The sequence below is a fragment of the Hyaloscypha bicolor genome, assembly GCF_002865645.1.
Source record: "Hyaloscypha bicolor E unplaced genomic scaffold K444scaffold_136, whole genome shotgun sequence".
Lineage (NCBI taxonomy): Eukaryota > Fungi > Ascomycota > Leotiomycetes > Helotiales > Hyaloscyphaceae > Hyaloscypha > Hyaloscypha bicolor.
Window position 1 is genome coordinate 1692251 of NW_020194638.1, and position 25334 is coordinate 1717584.

General features: G+C 49.4%; 10 protein-coding genes across 10 annotated transcripts; 4 read left to right on the forward strand and 6 right to left on the reverse strand.

The window, feature by feature from the left end:
- The first annotated feature begins 99 nt into the window (after window positions 1-99).
- On the forward strand, window positions 100-625 carry K444DRAFT_139542 (uncharacterized protein). Its single transcript, XM_024870528.1, has one exon. The coding sequence runs from the start codon at window positions 272-274 to the stop codon at window positions 542-544; it is 273 nt and encodes a 90-aa protein (XP_024731168.1). The 5' UTR covers window positions 100-271; the 3' UTR covers window positions 545-625.
- A 512-nt stretch (window positions 626-1137) lies between these two features.
- K444DRAFT_139534 (uncharacterized protein) lies at window positions 1138-3431 on the forward strand. Its single transcript, XM_024870527.1, has one exon. It carries the CDS (start codon window positions 1239-1241, stop codon window positions 3195-3197), a length of 1959 nt encoding a protein of 652 aa, XP_024731169.1. The 5' UTR covers window positions 1138-1238; the 3' UTR covers window positions 3198-3431.
- A 606-nt stretch (window positions 3432-4037) lies between these two features.
- Window positions 4038-5388, forward strand: K444DRAFT_618723 (NAD(P)-binding protein). Its single transcript, XM_024881380.1, has 4 exons — window positions 4038-4169; window positions 4248-4300; window positions 4356-4524; window positions 4594-5388. The coding sequence occupies exons 1-4, from the start codon at window positions 4129-4131 to the stop codon at window positions 5195-5197; spliced, it is 867 nt and encodes a 288-aa protein (XP_024731170.1). The 5' UTR covers window positions 4038-4128; the 3' UTR covers window positions 5198-5388.
- An 11-nt stretch (window positions 5389-5399) lies between these two features.
- K444DRAFT_540250 (uncharacterized protein) lies at window positions 5400-7438 on the reverse strand (the record flags this gene model as incomplete). The annotated part of the gene is made up of 5 exons (XM_024875695.1): window positions 5400-5972; window positions 6018-6071; window positions 6104-6271; window positions 6318-6926; window positions 6977-7438. 5 exons carry the CDS (start codon window positions 7436-7438, stop codon window positions 5400-5402), a joined length of 1866 nt encoding a protein of 621 aa, XP_024731171.1.
- A 978-nt stretch (window positions 7439-8416) lies between these two features.
- K444DRAFT_635016 (lysophospholipase) lies at window positions 8417-10082 on the reverse strand (the record flags this gene model as incomplete). Its single annotated transcript, XM_024883822.1, has 2 exons — window positions 8417-9802; window positions 9855-10082. The coding sequence occupies 2 exons, from the start codon at window positions 10080-10082 to the stop codon at window positions 8417-8419; spliced, it is 1614 nt and encodes a 537-aa protein (XP_024731172.1).
- A 2764-nt stretch (window positions 10083-12846) lies between these two features.
- K444DRAFT_646537 (Phosphoadenosine phosphosulfate reductase CysH-type) lies at window positions 12847-13782 on the reverse strand (the record flags this gene model as incomplete). Its single annotated transcript, XM_024885209.1, has 1 exon — window positions 12847-13782. One exon carries the CDS (start codon window positions 13780-13782, stop codon window positions 12847-12849), a length of 936 nt encoding a protein of 311 aa, XP_024731173.1.
- A 1316-nt stretch (window positions 13783-15098) lies between these two features.
- On the reverse strand, window positions 15099-16523 carry K444DRAFT_646538 (phosphoserine phosphatase; the record flags this gene model as incomplete). Its single annotated transcript, XM_024885210.1, has 1 exon — window positions 15099-16523. One exon carries the CDS (start codon window positions 16521-16523, stop codon window positions 15099-15101), a length of 1425 nt encoding a protein of 474 aa, XP_024731174.1.
- A 1359-nt stretch (window positions 16524-17882) lies between these two features.
- K444DRAFT_635019 (uncharacterized protein) lies at window positions 17883-20590 on the reverse strand (the record flags this gene model as incomplete). Its single annotated transcript, XM_024883823.1, has 3 exons — window positions 17883-18896; window positions 18948-19742; window positions 19796-20590. 3 exons carry the CDS (start codon window positions 20588-20590, stop codon window positions 17883-17885), a joined length of 2604 nt encoding a protein of 867 aa, XP_024731175.1.
- A 396-nt stretch (window positions 20591-20986) lies between these two features.
- K444DRAFT_570972 (uncharacterized protein) lies at window positions 20987-22057 on the reverse strand (the record flags this gene model as incomplete). Its single annotated transcript, XM_024877291.1, has 5 exons — window positions 20987-21342; window positions 21397-21446; window positions 21512-21574; window positions 21698-21862; window positions 22004-22057. The coding sequence occupies 5 exons, from the start codon at window positions 22055-22057 to the stop codon at window positions 21333-21335; spliced, it is 342 nt and encodes a 113-aa protein (XP_024731176.1). The 3' UTR covers window positions 20987-21332.
- A 540-nt stretch (window positions 22058-22597) lies between these two features.
- Window positions 22598-25134, forward strand: K444DRAFT_618733 (ATP sulfurylase). The gene is made up of 6 exons (XM_024881381.1): window positions 22598-22844; window positions 22894-23030; window positions 23121-23148; window positions 23198-23380; window positions 23427-23572; window positions 23624-25134. The coding sequence occupies exons 1-6, from the start codon at window positions 22813-22815 to the stop codon at window positions 24817-24819; spliced, it is 1722 nt and encodes a 573-aa protein (XP_024731177.1). The 5' UTR covers window positions 22598-22812; the 3' UTR covers window positions 24820-25134.
- Window positions 25135-25334: the final 200 nt, after the last annotated feature.

A 25334-nucleotide genomic window follows, 5' to 3' on the forward strand; every position in this document is an offset into this window, starting at 1 on the left:
GTTGAGCTGCTGTGTAACTCCAACAGATCCTGAAGATAAGAATTGGGACTGAATTGGCAGCCAATTTAGAGAGGTTTCTTGATATCTCTGTCTGCTTGGAGTCGGGAAGTCCCTCGTCCTTCCCCTTTCGAGCAGTCACTTCTCGGGTACTTGCCCTGTACCTCGAACTTGAAACAACACACACGAATGACGGCATAGCCAGTGGAAAATCCTCGAATCTGAATGGACTAGAGCGTGATAACTTCTCCTTTAAAAATTTGCAACGGGAAAGATGAGATGGCCGTGGTTTGGAACGAAACGCCCCCAGTCCCTCCCCTTTTCAAGTCCAGCCAGGACAGTTCCGAATCGTGCACCCGAAGCTAGCGAGACTATGTCGAGCCTCACTCCGTCTGACGTTGATATATCCCATCCTCGCGCTCTCCCCTTGCTTTTGCTTCCTTTGCTCTTCATCTTCCTTCGTTCTGCCACTTCTTTCGGAAGACTTGGCCTTTCGAGATCGAAGAACGCCTCACTAACACCCGGCTTTCCCCTTCACTCGTTCTAGCTTTGTAAGCACCATAGTCTTTGTTCTCGATCTGCTGAGCTCCACGCATCATTGTGTCCATTGACAGTAGTTTGGTCTTCCGAGCTATTGTGGGTTACCTGATCTATTGTCCTGCATACAAGAATATTAAGCATCAACTGACGCGTAGGAACTTAGATCAAGATGGGTGCAAGGACTCTCCTCATCGGCCTTGCGTCGACTTCGATCCTTCTGGGACTTGTTCCTGGAACTCAGGCCTTTCCCAAATTCTTCCAGTCAAACCATGGCGAGGTTGAGGATGCCAATTTCGCTCCACGTGATTACAGCGTCTATGAGAGTGCTCCCTCTACCTATGGTGGCTACACCTATGCTGGTTATGGACCTGCTCCTACAATCTCGTCCAGCTCCGAGGTGTCTGTTTCCACCAACTCTGGCGAAGAGACTTCTGTTTCCTCTGTCCCTACCATTTCTGGTGAGTTACACGTTGAAATAATTTTGGCAAAACTTAACTGACTCGTCTCAAGTCTCAACTTCTGGATCAACCACACCATCGACTTCGATCGTAGGTAGCCAGACGTCGGTAACGGCAAGTGGTGAAGTTACATCGCCCCAGTCAACACCGACAAGTCATGTATCTGGGTCAACGACTGTGTCCTCAGCTGCGACCACAACTTCTGCTTTGAAATGCAACCACGACAGCTGCCTTCGCCAACTTATGCGATCATCCACGGCGGGGTTTTGTGCTTCCTTCACTGCACCGTCACACACTGCTACGACTGGACTTCCAGACTTCGCTTCTAAGTGTGACTCGCCATCAAGAATCTCTTCTGCATGCTCGTGCCTCGAAACCGGTCCCTCTTCTACCCCTCAACTCTCAACACCGACTCCGATAGTTACCTACTCGACGCCGGCAAACTCCCTCTCATCTTCTGCTGAGATCACCTCTTCAGGCATTGGGATTGCAACATCACTGTCACACAGCTCAAGCAGCAGTTCATCTAGTTCTCTTCCCTCGGTCTCAACTTCGAGTCCAGTCGTCATCTACTCCACGCCAACAATATCGGTGTTCAGTTCTGCTCAGAACACATCTACAGGCATAGACTTTGCAACATCCCTGTCACACAGCACACGCAGCAGTGCATCGAGCTCGCTTGTTAGCAGTAGTGAGGGAGTAACCACGGTCTTCTTGACATCGAGCATTATCCAGACAGTCAGCACGTCTGTCAGTGGCCAATATTCTTCCTCCAGTTTGGGAACAGCCTCTTCTGGAATTCTGCTTTCGTCCAGTTCGTCGGTTACTTATCCAAACTCAACATCGAGCGTGGTAACTTCTGTGTCTGGAAGCCTGTCGACAACTCCATCATTGGGCTTCACTAGTTCTTCTGTCCCACAAACAGCACCTTACCAAACCACCAATTCGTCAACACTCGCTGGATCTAGCTCGTCGAACTTGGGAACTCTAACATCTGAAACATCGGTAGGGACTTCGCCATACTCATCCGGGTTTTCGTCAGGTGCTCCATCAAGTTCCTCGACCCCACCATATCCTCTCAACTCGACTTCGAGCGCTATTGGTGTCACGGGAACCAGCTCTGGATCTGTCGCATCCCTTTCGCAGACGTCGGTGATCACAGTGACTCAATCGACCTGGTCAAGTGTCCCATTGGGAACCGGTGTGTCCTCGCAGGTATCCATTTCTGGCACACTGCCTTTCCCATCCAGCAGCGCTCCGTACCCAATCTACAACACTACCTCATCTGTTGTGGGCACTGAAACAGCCCCTTCGCTGACCAGCACCCCTTCATCAGCGATCGTGTCTGGGGGAATCAGCACATCTTCCGGAATCGGTAGAGTTACAACACCGCCGTATTCGAGATCAAACTCGACTGTAACAGTTGGACCGACCAGAACTGGATCTTATCACCATTCTAAGTCGAAGACTAAGTCAACCGAATCCAGAACAGACTCTTTCAGCGTTTCTGGAGGCTGGACTTCCATCATTGGGTCTTCAAGCGCACCGTATCCAACTTACAACCAATCCTCTGTCATTCTCTCAACTGGATCTGGCGTTTTAACGCCTTCGACCAGTTCAGTTGGCCCCTTGAGCACTGGTTCTTCTTCGTCGCCCAGCGTTTCAGGAGGTGTCGTTAGTTCGTCTGTGGGAACTTCCAGCGCCCCTTACCCCACATACAACTCTACTTCTTCCGCTCTGTCAATCGGAACAGGCAGTACAGCATCGCAAACCACGAGCAACAGCGGTTTCGCAACCTCACTCTCGTCTGTTTCCAATTCTACCTCCGTCGCTGGTCCCACAGGAACCGGTAGCCTGTCAAGTTCACTTTCGGCCTCCCAAACCGTCAAAACTCTGCCATATTCGACTCCATTAAACTCCACGTCCACGATTGGACTGACAGGCACCGGATCGTCGACGAGCACAACGCCATCGGCTGGCCCAGAGACCACTTCATGCACATTGGAGCACACTGTTCCGTTGTCCACTGGCACTGGATTAGGTGGCGTTTCCTCTTCGTCGGTAATTTACTCCAACACCACTTCCCAGAGTGCCTCGTTCTCTTCCACTGCTGCAGGTAAGAGCGACCCAACCATCTCACGACTTGTGTGGGCTGACTTATCTTCGTGCAGGCACAATCTCCTCGACCTCCTCAACAACTGAGGTAGATACCACGATCACCCAAACCTCATCGGTCCTCTCAACTGCCGTGACTTCCATTGGTACGGCTTTCAGCACCAGCGCACCAGCTGCCGGCAATAGTTCTTCGGTCTACTACACTCCCCCGACGTCAAGCCTCCCAAGCAGCACAACCGCAAACTCGGGGGCTTTCACGTCTCTCAACTCCAACTCAAGCGCTCTCACAAGCCCTCCGTACACTACGCCGTCGACCCTATCAACTGTCACCTCAGGCTCCGGCGGTGTAGCTTCATCTGTTGGCACCAGCTCCCAACCCTATAACACCCCACCGCCATACTACGGCTACCCTGGCCATCATCAAGAGAGTGAACATGCTCATCGTGTCAAAGGCGGGCGTGGAGGTGGCCGCGGCGGTGGAGTTGGCAACGGAGGCACTGGCCGCTGGTTCTGGTAAACAATGAATGATCTTTACAATCAACACCTCTTCGCTTCTAGACTGCAGTTATTCGCACTGTAGAACATACTCCAATGTTCCTGTTTTGCTTTGCATCTTCTTTCCTATGTCGACATGAATGAAGACTGTCTCCAAGGGCAGTTGGTGTCACCTCACGGTTGTGAGGGAAATGCAAAGAAGAGAGGTTATTGATGACAAATCGTTGTTGAATCAGGAAAGGAAACAATAATAGACCGAACGGTTTCCGGCATCCCTTCCTTCTCTTCGTGATGTTGACAGTTGATGATGAAAATTGTGACTGTTTCACCCACACGTGGTTTCGTGAAAAAGGGCTAATACGAGATACGAGTACGGATACGGCGAAGAAATGCCTCGGCCGAAACAACCTTCAACCTAGATGCTGTGACACGGCAATTTGTTCAATTGAATCCGAAATAGCAGATCTTCTATCCAAATCTCTGTGTAGAAGCTCTGTATTAAATCTGCGGATACGAACACAGCATGGCTGCAGTAAAATCTAAGAAGAGCGTGTTCATCACAGGGTAAGGTGTTGGAGGTGTGGGACACCGCTTCGTGCCAAGCTCGTGATGAGAGATACAGTGTTAACACGACGGCTACAGATGCACTCCCGGAGGCATTGGATACGCGCTGGCAAAGGAGTTCCATTCGAGAGGTACGTCATCCGCCGAATGTTTGAGGAGAGCCTTGGCTGATTGCGAGATGTGCAGGCCTCCATGTCATTGCAACAGCACGGAATAAAGATGCCCTCAAGGATCTTGAGGCCATGGGCATGAGCACGCTGAGTCTGGATGTCACAAACGCAGAAGATATTGAGAATGCGAGGAAAGAGGTGGAGGCGTTGACTGGTGGGAGGCTGGATATACTGGTTAATAATGCGTGAGCATCCTCACTCTCATTCACACATCCTCGTTAACCGCGTATGGACTGGATTGACAACGAGAACAGAGGAAGGAATTACACTATGCCCGCCACAGACGTAGATGTAGACGAAGCGCGCAAGACTTTCGAAACGAACTTCTTCGCTATAGTCGCAATCACGCAAGCCTTCACACCTCTCCTCATCGCTGCCAAAGGATTGATCCTCAATATCGGCTCTCTGGCTGCAATTATTCCTTACGTCTTCGGCTCAATATACAACGCTTCGAAAGCAGCTCTGCACTCATATTCCCAGACCCTGAGATTGGAATTAGAGCCGTACGATGTCAGGGTCCTGGTTGTGGTGACAGGAGGTGTGAAGAGCAATATCGCTAGGACGGAGAGGATTCTGCCGGACAATAGTTTATACTTGGAGATTAAGGGGAACTTTGGGAGGCGGGTGACGCATAGTCAGCAGGGGGCGATGGCTACGGAGGTTTATGCCAGGGGAGTTGTGGAGGAGGCACTGAAGCCGGTCTGGAGACAGAGGAAGTGGCTTTGGAGGGGTCACATGACGCTGGCGGTGTGGTTTGCGAGTCGAGTGCTTGGAGCATGGATTTTCGATCTTGTTCTGCCGAGGATGTTTGGTTTGAATAGGTTGAAGTGGTTGCTTAGGTCGAAGAGGGCGGCGTGAACTTTGGGCTTTGACGTGCTGGCGTATTGCGCTGCATATTGGGCGTTTTGAGAAAGGAGCATTGTTTTTTTGCGAACTTCACGGGGAATAAAAATCTGGAAGGGCTCCGTACTTGGCATGGGCAATCGAGATGACAGTTTTGACAGTCCTTTAGCAGCTTGAATGGGGGGGGGGTCTATTACTATTATGCCTAGATTACTCGTTAAAGGTCTTCTCTCCCAATTCCCCTCGCCCAGGTCGCTGCACTCTCCAGAAACTCCCAACCCGCGGCAGAAGCCCTATCGATCCAACTCTCTTCGACAACTTTCTTATTCAACGGAAACACCCTCCTCCCGCCAACCCACGTCTCCCTAACCACCAGATCCCTCAGACCTTTCCCCAGGTCCGCGGAAATGTCTTTATCAATAACCACCCAATCCGCCCACATACCCTTCTCTATGGCTCCCAACCGTCCCTCTTTGAACCACCCATATGCTGCATTTCTCGTGAATCCTAACAGCGCCTGTTCAACACTAAGCTTCTCTTCTGGATGCCAACCTCCTTCTCCTGCCGGGCTCTCTCCCGTAGCGGGATTTAGACGAGTCACTGCTGCGTACATGCCATGGAAAGGGTTGGGAGGCTCGACTGGGAAGTCGGAACCAAGGACGGGTCCAGGGTAGGTGGATGGTATAGAGGACGAGGGGAAGAGAGAACGCATTCGGTAGGCTGAGTTTGCCAGTCGGTCAGTATCCAGACGGGAAAGAGCATATGCCATGTCGGATGTTGCATGCGTGGGCTAGAGGTGTTAGTTTAGGAATAAAGAGGGCAGGGGCAGGCTGACTTGGATGCTGGGGATTATTCCCATCTTTGAAATTCTTTTCTGGTCATTTGGATGCTGGATTTTGTCAGTCAGGGAGTCAGGGAGACAGCACTTGAGAAACTTGCTATGATTTGTGCATGCTCGATTCTCAATCTCCTCGCTTCGTTGCACCCTTCGCAGTCAGGACCAAGAACATTTTCAAAAGAATCAACTGCTGCACGATTGGCTCTGTCTCCAATGGCATGGATGTTCACCTGGAACCCTGCATCAAACCACTGCCAATATTAGCATTTTTCTCTCCTATTGAACGCAGATACGCACAACTTTCACCACGCTGGTCAAAGCTGTTTCATTTATTAGCATCGTTCCATTTGTCTCAGGCTTGTCAGAATATGGCTCTAACAGCGCAGCTCCCCAAGATCCAAGTGCTCCATCAGCAAAAAGCTTCACGCCTCCCAGCATCAACATATCAGCTCCCATTCCGTCCGGAGAATTCAGGAGCTTCAATCCTTTGGTCTCTTCAGGACAGTAAGTGTTTCTCTCCGCACACTCCAGCATCACATCGATCCGAATCGTGAGCTCATCTTTTTCAACCATCGACTCCAGAATCGAGACATCATCAGGTCTCATCCCCGCATCTCCAATTCCAACTATGCCGACTTTGTTCAACTCAGCCATGGCCGTGTGGAACCATCGAGTCTTTTGTGCAACATCCGGTTTCGGAGCCAATGGATAAATGATGGCGTCCATTGCGTTGTCACAGAAGACTCCGGGACCGGGATCTGTGATTATGACGCCTCCTGGAGGTGCTTCTGGCAGAGGATCGGCGAGAAGATCAAGGACTTTTTGGGAGGTCAGAACGCAGTGGACATCGACGCGGTCTAGCATGATGTAGAGATCTGATAATGATGGGTCTTCTCTTAGCTCTTTCTGTGGCACATGTCAGTCCCTGAAACTTTATAAAAGACAGAATGACCTACAGCAGTAGGCATAATTCCCCCGAAATACTTTTGGTCCCACCCAATGCCTCGAATCCATTTATCGTGTGAACCGTATCCCTCGCCTTGATGCTTCTTTAAAAACTTTTTGATCCTCCTTCTCACTTCCGCGATACTCTCAGCTCCGTACAGCCAGACCGACTCCAACATCTCGCCATATTGCAAGATATGGCCATGCCCGTCGATGAGACCGGGGAGGACGTATCCATCCAAAGACCTGATCCCCTCGCTAGTGTCTGGTATCTCTTCCAAAACGTCTATGAAAATCCCGCCTTGTACACGAAAGCATTTTGCATGTGGAGTCGAGCTGTTAAGCGTGAGAATACGAGATGACGAGGGGTTGGAGACGCAGTAGAGAGTTGACGTTGAGGCCGTGCCGTCTGATATTATAAAACTAGCAACGAGAGCAATGAGACCTGCCCCGAGGACGCCCGCAAGGGACATCATTCTGACTTGAGCCATTTCGAATGTAGGACAAGAAGTGTAAAGAAAAGATGCTTAGTTTTCCTTGTTGATCAGTGGGCCCCACTTTAGCTTTATCGATAAGACCCCTGAATCACGTGAAGTTGTCGCTTTTCTCAGAACTAATAAAGCTCGAGACCCTTATTAAGAATTACAAAGACACTAAAGTCAAAAAGACATTTTGTCGTTATAATATTCTATCTATAGTTTGCGCAACATAGAAATAAGTAAAAGTGATTCACGTGACGTGCTCCCATAAGTCATTAACGTTTAGCCGGCTTATTGTGGAAATTAATATATCTTCACTTCGCTCGCTAAGCGATAATACACCAAAAGGTCTTTACTCTAAAATTCGCTTAAGAAGCACGGCTCAAAAACATACTGGCTCTGATTCTTGAAAGCTTATAGAATCAAAATACTAACTAAAACTTGGCCTCTCCGAAGAGAAGCTTAAGTACAACCAGACGAACTGAGTTGTTTAGTCGGCCACCGCAATTCTCCTCTCAAAGAACGCGTATAGAGATCAACCACTGCAGGTGCCATCCGGCTTTTTACGTCTCTCCTCCACTACCACGGACAGGTCGCTGACTGTCATTGCCATTTTTTGGTTAAGAGCTTGGGTCTCTGAGAGGGCTAGTTTAGTGTCATTGCGGACCACTGCGGATCGTTAGTTACATCACTTTTGAAGGTGCTGGGTTATACTTACCATCAGCGCTGGTTGATGTTGACGACAAATCCCTTATTTTAGTATATACGACTCAACCGTTTGGCGAAGCCGGTATGCGGAATTCTGCCGATTCTACCGATAGCATCGGCGACACGCACTTGGGACATGCCGAGGACGGTAAGGAGTTGTTATGAAGCTTTTCAATTGCATATGCCAAGCTCTGCTGGATTATGCTTTGAGAAGCCCCTAGAAATACAAGTTGACAAACGTCCCAGCATGTCCCAGCATCACCATCAATCATAGTAACAATATTTGGCAAAGCAAGCTGTGCAGTCCCTCGGCAGCGGCTGTCCTGCCTTCATCATAATCGCACATCCCAAGCATGTCCCCCAAGCAGAATCTCCTCCTTGAGTTGCGATCCCCACACCATTGGCAAGCATCTCGTCCGTCTCTGTCTCTGAATACTCGAGCTGATAAGTTGAGGTGTTCGAAGCAAACGTATATTCGCTGTTCGGAAGATAAACGATCATAATCTTATCGGTAGCGTTACAACCAAAAAAAGTTGCTCTCTTATTCAATCCTTGGGATATGAATGTCTCGACGGAAGGAATGAACGGCATCCGCGTAAGACCATGATTGAATGACTGAACGTACGTGGTCAAAATCTCGGTCCCGTTGGGCCAACCGCCAGCATCATTGGAATTGTCATTGACGAGAATGACTGAGACGTTGCGCGCAGGCTGGAGCAAAGGAAAGATAGGGTTGTTCTGCAGAGCTTCGCCGCCATCCACGAGGCTAAGATTCTCCTGTGCTGAGATATTGTTGGCGATATTGGGCGTAGCTGTCGAGGAGATATAGTTGTAGAAAGGGTTCTTGTATGTGGCGTACAGATCTTCGGTAGTGAGCTCATGTACATCATTGATGATTTGAGCAAGGGTTGTGTCCAAATTGGTGCTGGAATTTTCGGCCACTGGAACGTCGAAGCAGACGTTGTTGAAGAGATTACTGGAAGTTCCCAGGATATAGCCAAGGTTATCATAATTCGTTGTGCATTTTCCCGTTGCTCTTCCGCCACTCATTGGGGTTCCTAAGTATTTGGTCGGCGTGAAGGCGCTGACATCACTATCCCAAGAACCGAATTCATAAGGTGTGAACTCGTAGGTTGTGGCATTTGGGCCTGGAATGCAGTCACCAAGCCAGACTTTCGATCCAAGCGAGGTGATGACCAGAAAAGGAACGGAGTATGAGGTAAAGCTCGAAAGGCTACTGACTGACGACAACGTCGTTGAGACTCCGCCGTACGGGCCCAACAGAAGCTGATAACTTAGCAAACGTCCCCAGGGATCGGTGAGTGTGGTGCGATATCCAGCAGCCTCCTTGCCAAAGACGTCGGCGATAATTTCAGCATAAGCGATGGCAACCAGAAGGAACGCAGGATCAAGCAGGCTGTCTTGGAAAGCTTGCTTCCAGAGGATCTCCTTGAGATACGTGATGGTAGGGTAATTGTTGCCAGCCATGGAAGACAGTAGCCAAGATCCTCCGGACAGCCCAGCTTGGTATGTAAGGGCTTGATAGAGGCCAGACGTGCTTACATCACTGTCTCGGCTGTCAAGCCCTTGAATCACACCAGCTCCAGAAAGCAAGCTTCTGTAGCCGCCTCCTGAAGTCGTCAAAGCTACCTGCTCAACGTCAAATCCTCCCGTCTTACTCTCACTCACTCGAAGTACTTACGGCTGGGAGTTCGGCAGTCCCAAAACCTGAATTAGTCTTCGTCAACCAAGCTTTCAAGGACTCATCAGCGATTACTTTTCTCGCCACTCTATACGTTTCTTCGTCGTCAGAAAGGCCGTTGGCAGGTCTCACTAGAGACGTCGTAGGGCAAGTTTCTGACTGAGGCACATATGTTGACAAAACTGAAGATGCGGCAAGCAGCAACGATAGCAGGAGTGGGGCGAGCATTTTAGCAGCAAGCCCTCAAACGAAAGATTGAATTGATAGAGTGGGGGGACGTGGAGAAGAGAGCCAGTAGAGGGGGAAAACCTTTGATATAATGCAACAAGCGACGGTAAGGTCGGAGAAGGAGATTCAAGAAAGGAATGGTATCATATCTGGTTTTTGTGCAACTCAATAAACCCCGCATTAGGGAGTACAGAACTGCCTATGTGATCACGGGCTCCCTCGTCTCGAACAGGCATGCCCCGAATGCACTGCCATCTCCCCACTGGTTCCCCACTGCTGAAGATCACCAGCCCAGTTTGCATATTGAGAGTTGGAACATCCAGGAACGTAGTACACAATGCCGTCTTGGCTTGGCGCCCCGCATATTCCTGAAGGATCTGCTGGACTTATTGGGGAAGTTGGTATGAAAAATGCCATGTGTTAATTGAAGACTAACAGTTTTGAGGGCGATCAGAAGTGTCACAAGGTGTACAAGCCTGGACAGGGAAAGGCGTCGGGATCTGGTGGGGTGGGCCGGAAGCAGGCTCTGCGCCGAGGCGTTGAGTGCAGATAAGCTTTTCTTTTTTGCATTTGATTCTGGACACAAGTCACACAGCTCGCACAAGTTCACACTTGACGTTGAAACTGGCCAGCCGAACCTCGGGTGTGGCAAGTTGTGGCTGAGAGTGGCTTGACCACTTCCAGCAATGCCGAGCTTGAGGCGAAAGACTTCGCCCAGTAAAGAACTGCGTCACTTTAAAATGATGCCTCATGATTAGAAACACAAGCGTAAAATATCTCAGGCATAAATGGTGGATCTATCAAATCTGCGCACCAAACTTTGTCTGCCGGCAACGGAACGACAAAGAATTTTAGGATCCAACCTTCACTTTCACGGCACATCGTTGAGCCCCAAGATTCCTCTCCAAAGGTGGTACCAAACGGAACAAATAGCCTGTTGGCGGTGGCATTGCAAAACTCCCATCGGCTTTCGCATCCAGGGTATCTGATTCCGACGGCCTAAGCAAACGTCATTGATACCATGATATTTGAGCTCTCTCTTACAGCTGATAAGATGTCATCCTTCTTTTCAAATTCAAGACGATCTCGCCCACTCTTCACACAACTGATCACATCTCTCAACATCCCCCTTACATTCAGCCCCCAATCCGCAAACAACTCCAGCCCAAAGTCTAGACTTTCCTCATGTTCTGCATGCACCTCTGCGCTACTTCAATTGACAGTAGTTTACCAGCTCCGCAGCGACACCCCCTGGCTTCAATCCTCAACCATCCCAACCCCCTTTACCTGCCCAAGGTAAATGCCTCCCGCCACGCCGATCGAATACTGTAGGTATAAAATACCACACTCTCAGGGCCCCTAATCCAAACACGCCGTATAACTCAAGACTCCGTGTATAAGTGAAGCGGAGAGTGAGTGTACAGTCGGTCCGACACAACACCGTTAGAACAGTCCACCTTTTACGCCCATAAGAACTTTTTAACCCATAACCGAAATTAATCAATACTAAGTCACGCAGTTACGGAATAGAATAATGAAAATAAAATATATTAACCCGAATTTTGAAGTATATAGACGATTTGTACTTTTTTAATTTTTGACTGTTTAAAAAGTGAAAAATATTATAGGAAAGTCACGTGCGCTTAAGTAAATAGTATATTAAACTTGGATTTATAAGGCCCCTTAAACTTTTATAAGCTTCCTATATATAGTAGAAGCTCAAGTTTCAAGAGTTACTACTAAAGAGAGTATAAAGTATTAAAAGTCCATAATTTTAATCACGTGTGGCCTCGTGACACTATACGAGGCGTGATTTTTAACTACATAAAAACGCGAAAATTTCTATACGAGCTCGTATAAAAATAACCACTTGCTTTATAACTCCCGTAATATTAAAGATTTTAAAAATGGGACAACGGGGAATTAATTGATATAAAATATATGGTAATTCCGATTAATACGATTTAGATTAGTTAGTATTATTGTAGACTTTCTTTCACTTTGTCGTTATTGTTTCGGACCGACTTGTAGCACGATCTCACCGAGGGGCATTTTCGTCCCCTCCAACCCCGCTTTTAGACGACGAAGACTACACGCGAGCTCGATATTCAGGCCCTCGTACTCGATATCTTGAGGTACGAGGATTAGGAGGGTGCTAGAGGTTGGAGAACGTGATTTGAGGTGTGGCGATATATGGGCGGAGATAAATTGTGAAATACACCAGATAGGAATCGGAACCTAAAGGTAATGAAATGAGGATTGTAGTTGAAAGATAGAGTAGAATACAAAAGAGGTTGTTTGAAGAAAGGCATATTGTGCAGTGCGAAGAGATCTAAATCTGAGGTTATTTTGTATTTCAAGTCGAAAGTCAAGCTGGAACTTCATTTTATTTCAAATATCGTTTGGCTGACACTACAAATTTTGATTCAATCACCAAACCTTCAACGGGAATTTGATACTTTTGATTTCTTTATTGCTCTATCAAGCTACGTGCACACTTTAGGTGTGCGCCATTCCGGCATATGTAACTTTTATGCCTTTAATCAGGTAATGCTCTCCGATGCTGGATGAAAGCCATGCAATGCAAACCACATAAAAGCACTCCTCTGGACAAAGATGCGTCTCAAACGAAAGAGGAAAAGGTCTATGCAAGGTACCACCATGCCCATAACGCCATTCATGATCGTCCGTCGTCATGAAAGTATGCACCACCAACGCCATTGCCATGCACGAAAATTATAACCCATACCACCAGCTCCCACCCTCACGCAGTCACAACAATATCCTCAAAGTGCTCCTGCTTAATCTCCACCTGCTCCAGCATCGCCACCAACTCCTGCTGCTGCCGCTTCTGCTCAGCTTCATACAAGAACTGCGCATACTTGCTCCGCTTATTGTGAATCCCGCACTCCGTCTTCGCAGTTCCCTTCCAGCGACCCGCACGCTCGTCCTCACCCTCCTTCACCGGCTCCGTTGAATGCCAATCCCCAACACTCTTGTATCCACGATTCAACAGCTCATTGTATGGTACATTGTTCTCCTTGATGTACTCTTGGACTTGGGCGAAAGACCAGCTGGCGAGAGGGTTGATCTTGATCAGGCCGCCTTCGACAATCTCGATGATGTCGAGCGACTCTCGCTTGGCTCCTTGCGAGCGTCGGCGGCCAGTGAATATTGCGGCGACTGAGAGATCGGCATATGCCCGTTGTGCGGGCTCGACTTTGGCGGTGTAGTCATAATTGTCGGGATTGTGCTTCCAGAGCTCGGTGCCGTGCTTGGCTTCGAACTCAGCGGTGGTGTTGACGCCTTCGGGCTTGTAGACGTGGAGATTGATGTTTGAGTAGCGTGCCTTGATTTTCTCTACCAAATCGAGAGTTTCTTGAAAGTGGTAGAGCGTGTCGAGGAAGATCACGTCAATTGGCGCAGCGGAGGGTGTCTCTTTTTGTAGCTTGGACAGGAGGTCGAGCGTGACAAGGCCGGTCAGGCCGAATGCGGTGGTTTGGTAAAGGTTCGGGAATGTGATTTTTGCCCAGCGGAGGATGTCAATGGGAGCCAGGCCATTGAGCGTGCTGTTCAGAAACTTGAGATGTGGCTTGGTGAGATGAATGGTAGGCAGTTGTCCTGAGGAGGATGAGCTGGACGCGCCAGAGGCGTATCCCGACTCAAGAGTTGAGCCAACGGGTTCATCTTGATGTCCCATTATGCTTATATTTGTTTGATCCTGAGGTTTTGATTGTACTAATATAGGAATTGAATACAAGGCGAGTTGCGTATACGAAAGGCAGAAGTGGGCAATGGTGTAATCCCCTAGATCGATGGCGTGCTTGAGAAGGACTCGCTTGAGAGAGAGAAGGCCCGCGACGAAAGGTGTGAATGAGGACGGACTCTCTCGGCCCGGCTAACAGTGAATAATGGAGAGTTGCAAATATGACGTCTCACAAAGGAATCCCACAAATAAGGAGCGGGCGAAGGGTGTTTATAACAAAACAGCCACGGAAACACAAAGAGGGGAGCTGGGAAATTTGTGGAGCTGGAGCACATCATCTTGCCAATGGGGGTCGGTTTCTAATCAAAATCCCACTTAGCTTTGGCCCCTCAGAGGCCCCCCCGCAGGCCACATTTCTAATGCTTCACTCGAAAGCATTCTGCCGACTTCGCCATCGATGATGGCTTTGCGCCTCAAGCCGTTTTGCATCTCAGTCACGCCATCCACGCTAGGGCGAAAGGGGGATGGACGCTTAGAAATGAACATGAAGCGAGAAAGTCGACAGGGGCAGCAGATTCCTGATTGGGTGGTCGCCACTTCCTTCAACCTCACGCTTTTTGTGCTCCTTCTCTTCAGATAAGGTTGTGGGCGCATTGGACTCTACTCACAAGATCTGCTTGTGTCACCCGTACCTAGAGTATAATAAATAGGCTGCAGCTTTTTCAATTTATTTCAGGCACAATTGGGACATTGAGTTTGGACCTGCAGGGCTTCACTTGGCCTGCTGGGTGGGCTTGCCGAAAATTTCGGCAAATCCAGGAACAGACGGATGCATTTGGAGAGGAAGCACGCAATATCCCGTGACTGAAGCCAGTACGATTGAGGGTCGGAGAAACTCGCAAGGGCGAGTCGAGCGATGTAGCGGGGCAGTTCTGCAAGCCCCAATCAGCCTTGCCCCGCGAGGCTGAAGTGGGGGAGGCTGCGGATGGACTTGCCCGAGCGAGGAAACCCCGGAGAGCACGCAATAATGATTTTGGGTTTGAAGCGAGGGGCTCAAGACTCGATTTCTTCATCAAGACGTAGACCCCATGGATACGAAGGAATCGCAGATGGTGACAGACGAATGAGAGAAAGTTTTGTTTGCGATTTCCCTTGTCTTCAACTCCGTGCTCGATTCATGTCTCCAGATCTCCATCTATCCTTTATTTCAACATCATTGTCTAAGCAGGAAAAGAAAGCCTGATGACAAGCAAAGATGAAACTTCATCTGCAAAGCATGACAGAAACATGTTTTCCAGCATGGCAACCAATTATCGGATCAATGTCTGAACCTCCTCTGCGGTCAATCCAAAGATATGCAAGAGATCCAATAGACTGTCTCCATTCAACCGAGCTTCAGCTTCCATTTGAACAAGCGGCTTGGCATTCCAGGCGACTCCCAGTCCGGCTGCTTTCATCATCAGCAGATCATTTGCGCCATCACCCACAGCAATAACTTGCTCCAATGGCACTTTCTCCTTCTCGGCGATCTCGAGCATCAAATCGCGTTTCCTCTCTGCATTGACAATGGTTCCAACCACTTCTCCAGTCAACAGATTGGTTGTGGGGTCAGAAGCAATCGTGTTTGCAAAAGCGTAGTCGAGTCCTAGGTGGTCTGCAAGCCACTGAGTAAGAGGAATAAAGCCGCCGGAGAAAACGGCAGTCTTGACACCCATTCGCTTCAGCCCTCGAATGAGTTCCTTGACACCCTTCGTTGGGGTGATGACTGTCCTGAGCTTCGTGAAAATATCCGCCTCGACACCTTTCAGCAACATGACCCTCTCCTTGAATGACGAAGAGAAATCCAATTCTCCATTCATAGCCCGTGCTGTGATGGCAGAAACCTTGTCCTCCACTCCAATAGACGCAGCAATAAGATCAATGACTTCCTGCTCGATGAGGGTCGAATCCATATCAAAAACTACCAACCGCGGATATCGTCGGAGCACAGTGTCTGCCTGCAGGATCACATCGACGTTCCATTCTCGCTCAAATCGGTAGATCAATTCATGCTTACGTAGGTCTTCAAGTGTAAGGTATGTGGGGTCAGGAGTTGGCGAGACCGTAAGCTCGACGATGGCGGGATGGGTAGGGTTGTCCAAGCAGCGGTGGGATGAGATCAGCGTCTCGGAGCCTTGCCGGGTTGGCAGAGAGGCGATGAGGTGTAGAAAGGACGTCAGGCATAGAGGAGATATGTAACTGCCGTATAGATGATCGAGTGGTTCTGGGTCTGGTGGAGGAGGTTCGAGTGGGAAGTTGGACAGTGTGCGAACTGGTGCGAGATTTGGAGGAAGTTCGCGCGATTTGGCCGTCAACGCCGGCGATGGTGAGCGGTCGGGTGGATAGTCGGTGATAGTTGCTCGAGGGGCTTTCGTCTTGTAGATCAAGGTTGCGATCAGTCGGTCAGAACGATGTCCGGGAGCAGGCTGACAATTCGTATGCGACAAGGTGTGGTTGAGCCCGCTGTCGATGATCTTTGGAGGAGATTTCGGCGAGGGGACTCCGTTGTAGGGGTGGATAGTCTTTGGAGCATCGATTTTGGCATTTTGAATGCCCTCAACTATGCTGTCAATGCCTTGGTGTCCGTCTTGCTGCGGGGGCCGGTACTGCTGATGTTCCTGCAGATAGGAACGGCTGCGCATGTTCGTACCGAAGCTTGGCCGGCCAGCTCTGGTTGGGGTATCAATATCCGCCATGACGATTTGATTTCACAGCTCTGGCACGATGTTTGGAGAAGGTCGTTGTCGAGGGTTGGCGATGGAGGGGTCGGCGCTTTCATCAGCCAGCTTCGTGTGACGGCTGGGTTCGCTTGCTGGCCCTTGCCCAGGGGGCTGGATCGACAGGGGACTAAGGTGCCGATGACATCGATTTCGGAGTTTTTCCGACTTACTTCTCAGCCTCAGACCCTCTTCTTTTCTTCCTCATTTGTCCGGCCATTGAATCGTAGTGTGCTTGTAGAACCGAGAATGGTTGATTGAAGTTGTTGTGGGACCTAGAACGTGAGTCACGTTGATGCAAGGAGCTGGCAGATGCACGACGTTTCCAACCTCCTCGATTTTGCCTATTCTGATGTCCCACTATGGACTCTTGTGTAAACCACTGCTAAGCACAGAGCCCTATGTCACACGAGTGGGTGGCTTCTGTAGGTAGGGTCTGCTTCCCTCTGCCCTCCTGTCAGACCAGGTGTTTTCGTGGGAGTCTCGTGAACTCGGCCTCTCTGCTGACTTCTCGCCTGATAATCCATCTTCCTCCACCCCCCCGCCCCAAAAAAAGCTTAAGGATGCCGACATCGAGAGTGATGGCGACCAGCTCGCTAAGCCACAAGCACTACAGCAGCTCAGGAAAGCTGTCCATGGCTGTCAATCTACAGGAAGCTATTTTTGCGCTTGTTAACATGACATACGGTAAGTCTCACGTTATTGCGAGCACAGGGCGCATAGGAAGCACATATTATTTCTTACTTCACTTGCAAGCCAGTTTCTCCTTGAGAGAATACTGAGAACAAGACACTGTATCTTCTGTTCGTTGTTTTCTATTAATGTAACACTGATCTGAAATTCCGAGGAAGGTAACGAAGCGGAGTTGAACTGGCATCTTTCGCATGCCGTGATCCTGATCGAGATTCCCTACTTCGCAAGCGGAGTCAGTTTGGCCTGCCGTATGGAAAAGGAACCAACAAGCAACCCGTTCTGTTCATGAGACTTCCTTGTTTCTTTTCTTCCCCCTTTCCCCTGTTGAATTGTAGCCTTGAGTTTATCAATGCTGCTTAAGGTAGGTACTTTCGTAACTACTACCGAATTTTCTCGGTTAATTCGATACAGTCATAAGCCTCCTCGTCTCTCATCTGCATTTGTTACGAGGTAATGATTTACGAACGAGTGAGAACTGATAAAAGGACATTGCTGCCAATGATATGATGATAAGGGATACGCATACATGTGCCCTCTCTATCCTATGCCATAAAATACCTGGAGTGATTTTTATCAAGCACTAGCTCCGTGTTCCTCGCTATCCAAGCCCTTATTTCAATAAATATCAGCTATAAATACATTCCATCAAGGCTCTTGAGTCTCATCATCCATCTTCTCAGCCTCAGCTGCACTCACACTCTCAGAAGTCTCGGTATTTATCGGCTCGGCCGTCTCTACATTCTCGTCGATTTCCCTTAGCTTAGACGCGGTTGGCGGTGGCTTGTCCAACGACTTCTCCAAACCTTCTAACAAATCCAGGTAGTTATCTTCGGCCTCTGCATTCTCAAGTACCGGAGTCGGCTCTGGCTCGGTATTTTCTAGCGATACTGGGTCCTCGGGTTCGGTTTCCTTTGGTGCTTCCCCCATCTCAGTTGGGATCGGTTCGGCAGGACTTTCTGTCCGTGGCATGGGAATTTGTTCTGTGGGGATTTCGGGAGCTGCGATTGGCGACTCTGGCCCTGCAATTTGTGCATTGCTCGCATTTTCCTCCATATCTAGTAGCATCTCCTCTTCTTCCTCTTCTTCACGCAACAATTCTGCAGAAGCAGTGGCTTCGGTTGCAGTGGGTTCTGGAGGTGGCTGAGGAATCTCCGTTGGAGCTGATTCCGCTGTCTCAAGAAGCATCTCTTCGTCAAGGTTTTCTTTCTCCACTGCAATTGCGACAGGGTCCTGTTGTGGTGCAGGAGCAGAGATATCAGAGAACGGGTGGGCCACTGTCGGTGATTCAAGGGGCGATGTAAGAGCAGAAGTAGTTAAAGCAACATTTTTCAATGGACTTCCAGACTGACCTTCTGATTTCACCCGCTCGGTTTGAATCATTGGATGAGGGCGAGGAAATTCAAGCCCGCTCATAGATGTTTCACCAAATCCAAGGCTTGGAACCGTTTTGATGCCTGTAGCCGCCAAGGGAACAGGTGATGTCGGCTGCGGGGGCTTGGAAGGTGAGCTCTGATTATCAACAGAGCCTTCGTCGTCTTCACCATCGTCTCCGTCCTCGCCATCTTCATCGTCATCTGATGCCGCCATCGATCCATCGCCCATTTCTGTGTCTTCATTATTCGTCGGTGTAGCCTCAGCGTCATTCTCAATCTTTCCTCCCTATGGTGGCCGTTAGTAACAATCTCGGAACACATCCAGTGAAGAACTTACATCGGCACCCACAGTACCGTCAGCCCCTTCAATGACTGGAGCCGCCCCCTCCATAGGTAGAGATGTAGGCACGCTAGTAGGGGCAGCGGCCTTCTTCTTTCTGCCTCTTCCAGCTGCTCCTTTAGCTTTCTTTTTGGATGACTTTTTGGATCTAGAAGGCGTAATTTGTTGAACAGCAAACGGATCCACGGGTGCGGCGCTTGGACCTGGGAAGACGGTCTGCGAAATCACCTTTCCTTCCACTTTTTGGCCATGCGAGGCAATCACATCCTGCACATACTCATTTCCAGCCGCATCGATCCTTTTTACTGTATTTTTCGTCAAAGTCGCTGCCGGTGCAGTAGTCTTTGCTGTCATGGTGATCAGACCCTTCCTCCGTTTGGCTAAGTATTCAACATCTGGTCCTTCCATATGCCGGGGTACTTGTTTCCACGCCTTCGCAGTAAAGCCCCTGTCTTTCGTATCGTCATCTTTCTTCTCTGGTTTGTCCCCAAGAACAGCTTCAACATCAGCCTCCTCTTCCTCCGGCGGCGCTGGGCGTTTGTATATCCTCCCTGACCGAGCGGCACGCAAAAGATCCTGGCTGTGTTGGGGTAGTAGATGTGAGTCTTTGGGCATTCCATGCGGAAGTTCTACAGCCCATATATCATTTTGAGATGTGGTGTTCTCTTGAGTCGGTGGCGGTGCTACAATAACATCGTCGCGGCGCCAGTGTCGAACAGGGAGACCCTCAAAAATATCATGATCGACGTAGCCTGTACGATTTTGACGCCTGTCTCGGTTTCTGTTCGAATACTGCATATGCAGATCAGTTGAGGGTTATTGCATATGTTCAATGTGCCACTTACGGTTGGAGCCATGTCTCCGTTCTGGGTGCTATTAACAGACAGCGAGCCGAACCGTTTCGGGGTGGTGACTCGGGCAAGGGGGGACGCTATAACGGACGGCAAGGTAGGTAATGTGACTCGAGAACAAAAATTTCCTAAACCGGGTTTCGAGAACTGTTGACTCCGAAACTGCAGATCAAACGAGCCAACGTAGACTGGCGCAGAGCTTTCGACGGGGTCTTCAGGAACTTTGAGCTGCGAAGAAACAAATGTATCGAGCTTGGGATCCTCGTTTTCGTGGAAAGCTTCAGTGTTCGAAAATGTCAACGGTCGATCCTTAAGACCGGGAACACGTAGAGCCTTGGGTGGCGGCGATGAAGGCTGAGCTATAGCTCCCACAGCATTAAGCCTTTTTTGCCGCAGGTATGGGAATATGGGCACGTCCGAGGCCGATGAGCATGAGCTGCGGTCCGAAAGCTCTCGAAATTTGTGCTTCTGTCCGTCACGGTGAGCGACTATCGGAATGTCGGAGCCAATTCTATCCTCTGATTCTCGACTGGGGTCTTTCCTCAGATGTGAACCTGTGTGTGGATGATAGGGCGCGAAAGGGGCATCCCCTGAATTCGAGGGATCTTGTGTCTGGGGGTTCTCGGCCTTGAACTTCGGAAGGCTATCTTCTCTTTTGCGCTTCGCAACCCGGGAGGGAGAAGGTTGTGGTGATTTGATAGGACCGTCGCTCGAAGAGGAGGGTCCTTTGTAACTTAATAATCTGCGACTTGCTCGCACTTTGCGCCCAGAAGCTGTGGTCGAATCCATGTTAGCAATGACCGAGAGCAATTGATTGAAGAAATGAATTGGGGAAGAGTGAAAACATACCGAACTGGTGAAAAAAAGACGAGAAATTTTAATGATAAATCGCGGAAAGGAAGGAGCGGATGGGGGTCCAATACAGTGGTGTGTGGGGAAGGCGCGACGATATAAACTCTCAGCGGAGGTAATCGCGTCGGATTGACACAGGATAAGGATTACGTAAAATCACGTGATTGATTCTTCAAGAGAGGACTAGAAAATCTACCCAAATAAACTGGACTTTGTGAGATCATTCACGGTAATGCTTGGGCCCGTATGAATGACTACAGTATTGTGGAGAAGGATTGAGCCCATGGGGAAAAGGGAGGATCGAAAATTGATCTCGAATGGCGGAATAGACGAGCCAGATTTGGTGTGACGGAAAGAGTCTACTTAGTATTTATACGCTTTGAACTGCTATCTCTATATGTGAAATGCATTTTAGAGATACCTCATTTAAAATTGGGCTTCAAGTCCGGTAGCGTTGATATTGACAACGCATGAACGGGAACTGAGAGACACTGTCAAGCGGCCAACTGACCGCCCTTTCATTGAGTGGCGATCGCTCTTGAATGCTTGTGATAAAGTCTTGCCTCAAGACCATAATGATATACATCTGTTGTACAAGTTGATGTTTGCGATCTCCCGATATTCTAACATAAATTCGTGGGTCTTTCAGTGGTCACTGCGTCGGTATTAGATTTCTTCCTCAGTCCCATCTAACACAGCATCAGCGAAGTCCTACAGAGCATCCCAATGTAAAGACAACATACCCAGTATCCTTTTGTCTAACCAGATCATTTCTTCGGCCTCCTTGCTTTCCCTATTGCGAGGTTAGTCGGGCTCTGACTTAACTCCATGAAGGTGGAAGAAGTTGGTCAGTCCTACCGATTTACCACCTTCCACCACTAACCGATCCAACTGGAAGAACTGACTGACAACAGCTTGCCTCTGTCGTAAAGAATCAGCCATATTCTGCTAGTTTTTTCTCACAAAATTGTGCCGTTGAAGATGTCACTGCCTCAAGACAGAGGTACCAGAAGAACCACATCCTCCAATGACTCCTCTGCGTACCTTCATCGATTGCAATTCCTTCAGCCCCTTTTGCATCAACTCCTGAATCTCTCTCGGGTCTTGCACATCCTTATGCTCTCTGAACGCATCTCTCGTCCTTCGTTTGGCATACTCTCTGAAGTTGTATGCAGCGAATTGTTCACCTTGTCGTAAGAGCTGACGATACTAGCATTGCCACACAGTTAGCACAGCTCTAAACGATATTCTTCCGCCGAGTTCCTCCTCCTGCCAGCAAGTAATTCGGGATCTCTGAACTTGGAGAGACTGTGGCAAAGGAGAGAGGAGAGCTGCCTAGGAGAGGCCTACCAGTGATCTCGCCTGCTGTGCTGTCTCCCCCTTTGCTCCAGATACCACAGACATGTTAGCAAGGCCTGGTGGTGGTGCTTGCAAGAAGCATGTGTTCTGAGAAGTTGATCCCAAGCTGGCCAAAAATCGATGTCACTTGTGGCTAGCCTCCCGTTTTCTCGGCTTCTGGAAATTTAAGCTCCGGCCCCAACTGATAAGATAGGCGTATTCGTAACGCCGAAGCACGTGACGCTCTTCTTCAGTGCCTTGTCTTGAAGGCGTTTTCCTGCAGAAAGAAATCGCTGCAACGCTGCATGAACAAGGGCTGGACTCCTTTAGGCAAATCTTGCCTGTTCCATGATCGAACTGGCACTGCTTAGTAGGTAGGCTGTCCGTCCAGCAACTTCCTCCATCTTATCAATCAATCAATCCTCTTCTGTGTTCAGTAAACACCGGCCACGCCACAAGATCACCTCGATGGTCCTTTTGTTCATGTGGGAGCAAAGCTGCTCCAAAGAACTTTCTTCGTGAGTTCCATGCACCTCTTCCCGCCATATTAGAAATCATCCGCGGAGGCACTGCGGCAGACGGCGTTGTATCATTATGTGCAGAGGGGCCGATCAGTAGCCACACTAGATCAGGGGCTGGGTGCTTTAGAGATGACACCATCGCTGCTGATAGTTTTTTTGCCGGCCCGCCTTCGGAGCCGGATAACAAAGGCCCATCCTCCTGGTCCTGGGTGAATATCTACTTCCTATCCTTTCTCTTCCGTCCGCTTTTTATTCTTCAATTGCTCTCCGGATCTCTCCTCTCATCTCAAATCCGTAAACATGGCAAACCCTCCACATGGCGGAGAACTGAAGTAAGCTTACAGTGCTCTTGGAATTGTACCGGAATCTAACAGTCAACAGAGATCTCCTTGCACGAGACCAACCGCGACATGCACAGCTCGCTGCAGAGGCCGAGAAGCTTCCAGCCATCGTCCTGACTGAGAGACAGCTCTGCGACTTGGAATTGCTGCTGAGTGGTGGATTCTCTCCCCTTGAAGGTACGCTTGCTTTTTCATGGTGGGGCAGATTTACCCCACATCTCAAACCGACGCGTAACTTGAGACGCAGCAACTGACAATCTATATTAGGATTCATGAGCCAGAAGGATTACGATGGGTACGAGTGGCATCGAGAGTGCGCGAAGTCTTGACTGATATTTACCTAGCGTCGTTGAGAACAATCGCTTGGCAGATGGCAACCTCTTCTCTATGCCAATTACCCTTGACATCTCGAAGGCACATATTGAGGATATCGGTGTGAAGGTTGGAGGCAGAGTCACTCTTCGGGATTTCCGTGATGACCGAAACCTGGCCATTATCACTGTGGAGGATATTTACCAGCCGGACAAGTAGGCGATTCCGATCTGTGAGGGTACAAAGTCTTACACTCTGCAGGAAGAAGGAAGCTAAGGAGGTTTTTGGCGGAGATGAGGAACACCCAGCTGTGAAGTATCTCTTCAATACAGCTCGGGAGTACTATATCGGAGGAAAGTTGGATGCAATTAACCGATTGGAGCATTATGATTATGTCGCACTCAGATGTGAGTGTCGGTGCAAGCTTACCCGACCAACAATCACTGACTTCTGTCCAGATACTCCTGCCGAGCTCCGACTTCACTTTGACAAGCTCGGGTGGTCAAAGGTCGTTGCCTTCCAGACCCGAAATCCCATGCACCGAGCCCACCGAGAGTTGACTGTTCGTGCTGCTCGTGCCCGCCAGGCCAATGTCCTCATCCACCCTGTTGTCGGTCTTACAAAGCCTGGAGATATCGACCATTTCACCCGAGTCCGTGTGTACCAAGCACTTCTCCCGAGATACCCCAATGGCATGGCTGTTCTCGGCCTCCTGCCTCTGGCAATGCGAATGGGCGGTCCTCGTGAAGCTATCTGGCACGCCATTATCCGCAAAAACTTCGGTGCAACCCATTTCATCGTTGGCCGTGATCACGCAGGCCCAGGAAAGAATAGCAAAGGCGAGGAGTTCTACGGTCCATACGATGCACAACACGCAGTTGAGAAGTACAAATCTGAGCTTGGTATCGAAGTCGTCCCCTTCCAGATGATGACATACCTCCCAGACAGTGACGAGTATCGCCCTAAGGATGAGGTCCCAGCTGGTGTCCGCACTCTTGATATCTCCGGTACTGAACTTCGCAGCCGTCTCCGAAACGGTCGTGAGATCCCCGAATGGTTCTCGTATCCAGAGGTCGTTCGTGTCTTGAGAGAATCTCACCCGCCCCGTTCTGCTCAAGGTTTCACTGTATTTCTTACCGGCTACCAGAACAGCGGAAAGGATGCTATTGCTCGAGCTCTTCACGTCACGTTGAACCAGCAAGGTGGCCGATCCGTCTCTCTCCTCCTCGGCGAGACAGTTCGTGCAGAGCTCTCTTCTGAACTCGGCTTCAGCCGCGCTGATCGAACCCGCAACATTGGCCGTATCGCCTTCGTTGCCTCCGAACTCACCCGAGCTCGTGCAGCAGTCATTGCCGCTCCGATTGCTCCTTATGAAGACGCCAGACAACACGCAAGAGAGATAGTTGAGAAATACGGTGATTTCTATCTCGTCCACGTCGCCACTTCCCTCGAGCACGCTGAACGCACCGACAAGAGAGGTATATACGCCAAGGCTAGAAACGGAGAGATTAAGGGCTTCACTGGTGTCGATGATCCCTATGAGATTCCCAGAAAGGCCGACTTGACAGTTGATATCGAGAAGACTAGCGTCCGAAGTGCTGTTCATCAGATCGTTCTCATGCTGGAATCTCAAGGCCTTCTCGATCGTTTGTGATTTCTTTACATTTTGCCTTTTTCTGGTATGAAAGAACCTTTGGGAGATGGACTGGCGTTATTGAAAAGTTTAGATTGTGTGGCATGGTGGCATTTCCAAGCTTTCTGCATTCTCGTTGCGTGCATGATGAGACATAGACAGATGCATGGTCATAAAATAGTTCACGTCTTACGATTGAAGGACCCCTAGCCCCCAGCGCCTGAGAATTGAACAAGGATGCCATACTCCTGCGAGTATGCATTTCTGCTATACGCCTGGTGGTCATGCGTTGTAGTTGATCTTTTACATAATGGACGTACGTGCTTGAAACTAAACCCACATCAAAAGTCGAATTATGTGGCATAACACAGGCAGGAGAGGAGGAGGTTCCAATAGTGGATTGATACCAAAGCCAGCCCCTTCCCAACTGCTAAAAGCCCCTACGCATTCTCGTTGGGTAGCCCCAAAGATTCAAAGAGGCTTTCTCTGCCATTGCATCGCCCCGCCCTGTCGTTGTCAACTTGTCAATCACTGTC

Excerpts from the sequence above, each read along its gene's own strand:
- K444DRAFT_618723 (XM_024881380.1), top strand. The coding sequence starts at position 4,129 with ATGGCTGCAGTAAAATCTAAGAAGAGCGTGTTCATCACAGG. Across the intron at positions 4,301-4,355 it reads AAAGGAGTTCCATTCGAGAG|GCCTCCATGTCATTGCAACA; the intron begins GTACGTCATCCG and ends CGAGATGTGCAG. Across the intron at positions 4,525-4,593 it reads GATATACTGGTTAATAATGC|AGGAAGGAATTACACTATGC; the intron begins GTGAGCATCCTC and ends CAACGAGAACAG.
- K444DRAFT_139542 (XM_024870528.1), top strand. The coding sequence starts at position 272 with ATGAGATGGCCGTGGTTTGGAACGAAACGCCCCCAGTCCCTCCCCTTT.
- K444DRAFT_618733 (XM_024881381.1), top strand. The coding sequence starts at position 22,813 with ATGGCAAACCCTCCACATGGCGGAGAACTGAA. Across the intron at positions 23,381-23,426 it reads GATATTTACCAGCCGGACAA|GAAGAAGGAAGCTAAGGAGG; the intron begins GTAGGCGATTCC and ends TACACTCTGCAG. Across the intron at positions 23,573-23,623 it reads TGATTATGTCGCACTCAGAT|ATACTCCTGCCGAGCTCCGA; the intron begins GTGAGTGTCGGT and ends ACTTCTGTCCAG.
- K444DRAFT_139534 (XM_024870527.1), top strand. The coding sequence starts at position 1,239 with ATGCGATCATCCACGGCGGGGTTTTGTGCTTCCTTCACTGCACCGTCA.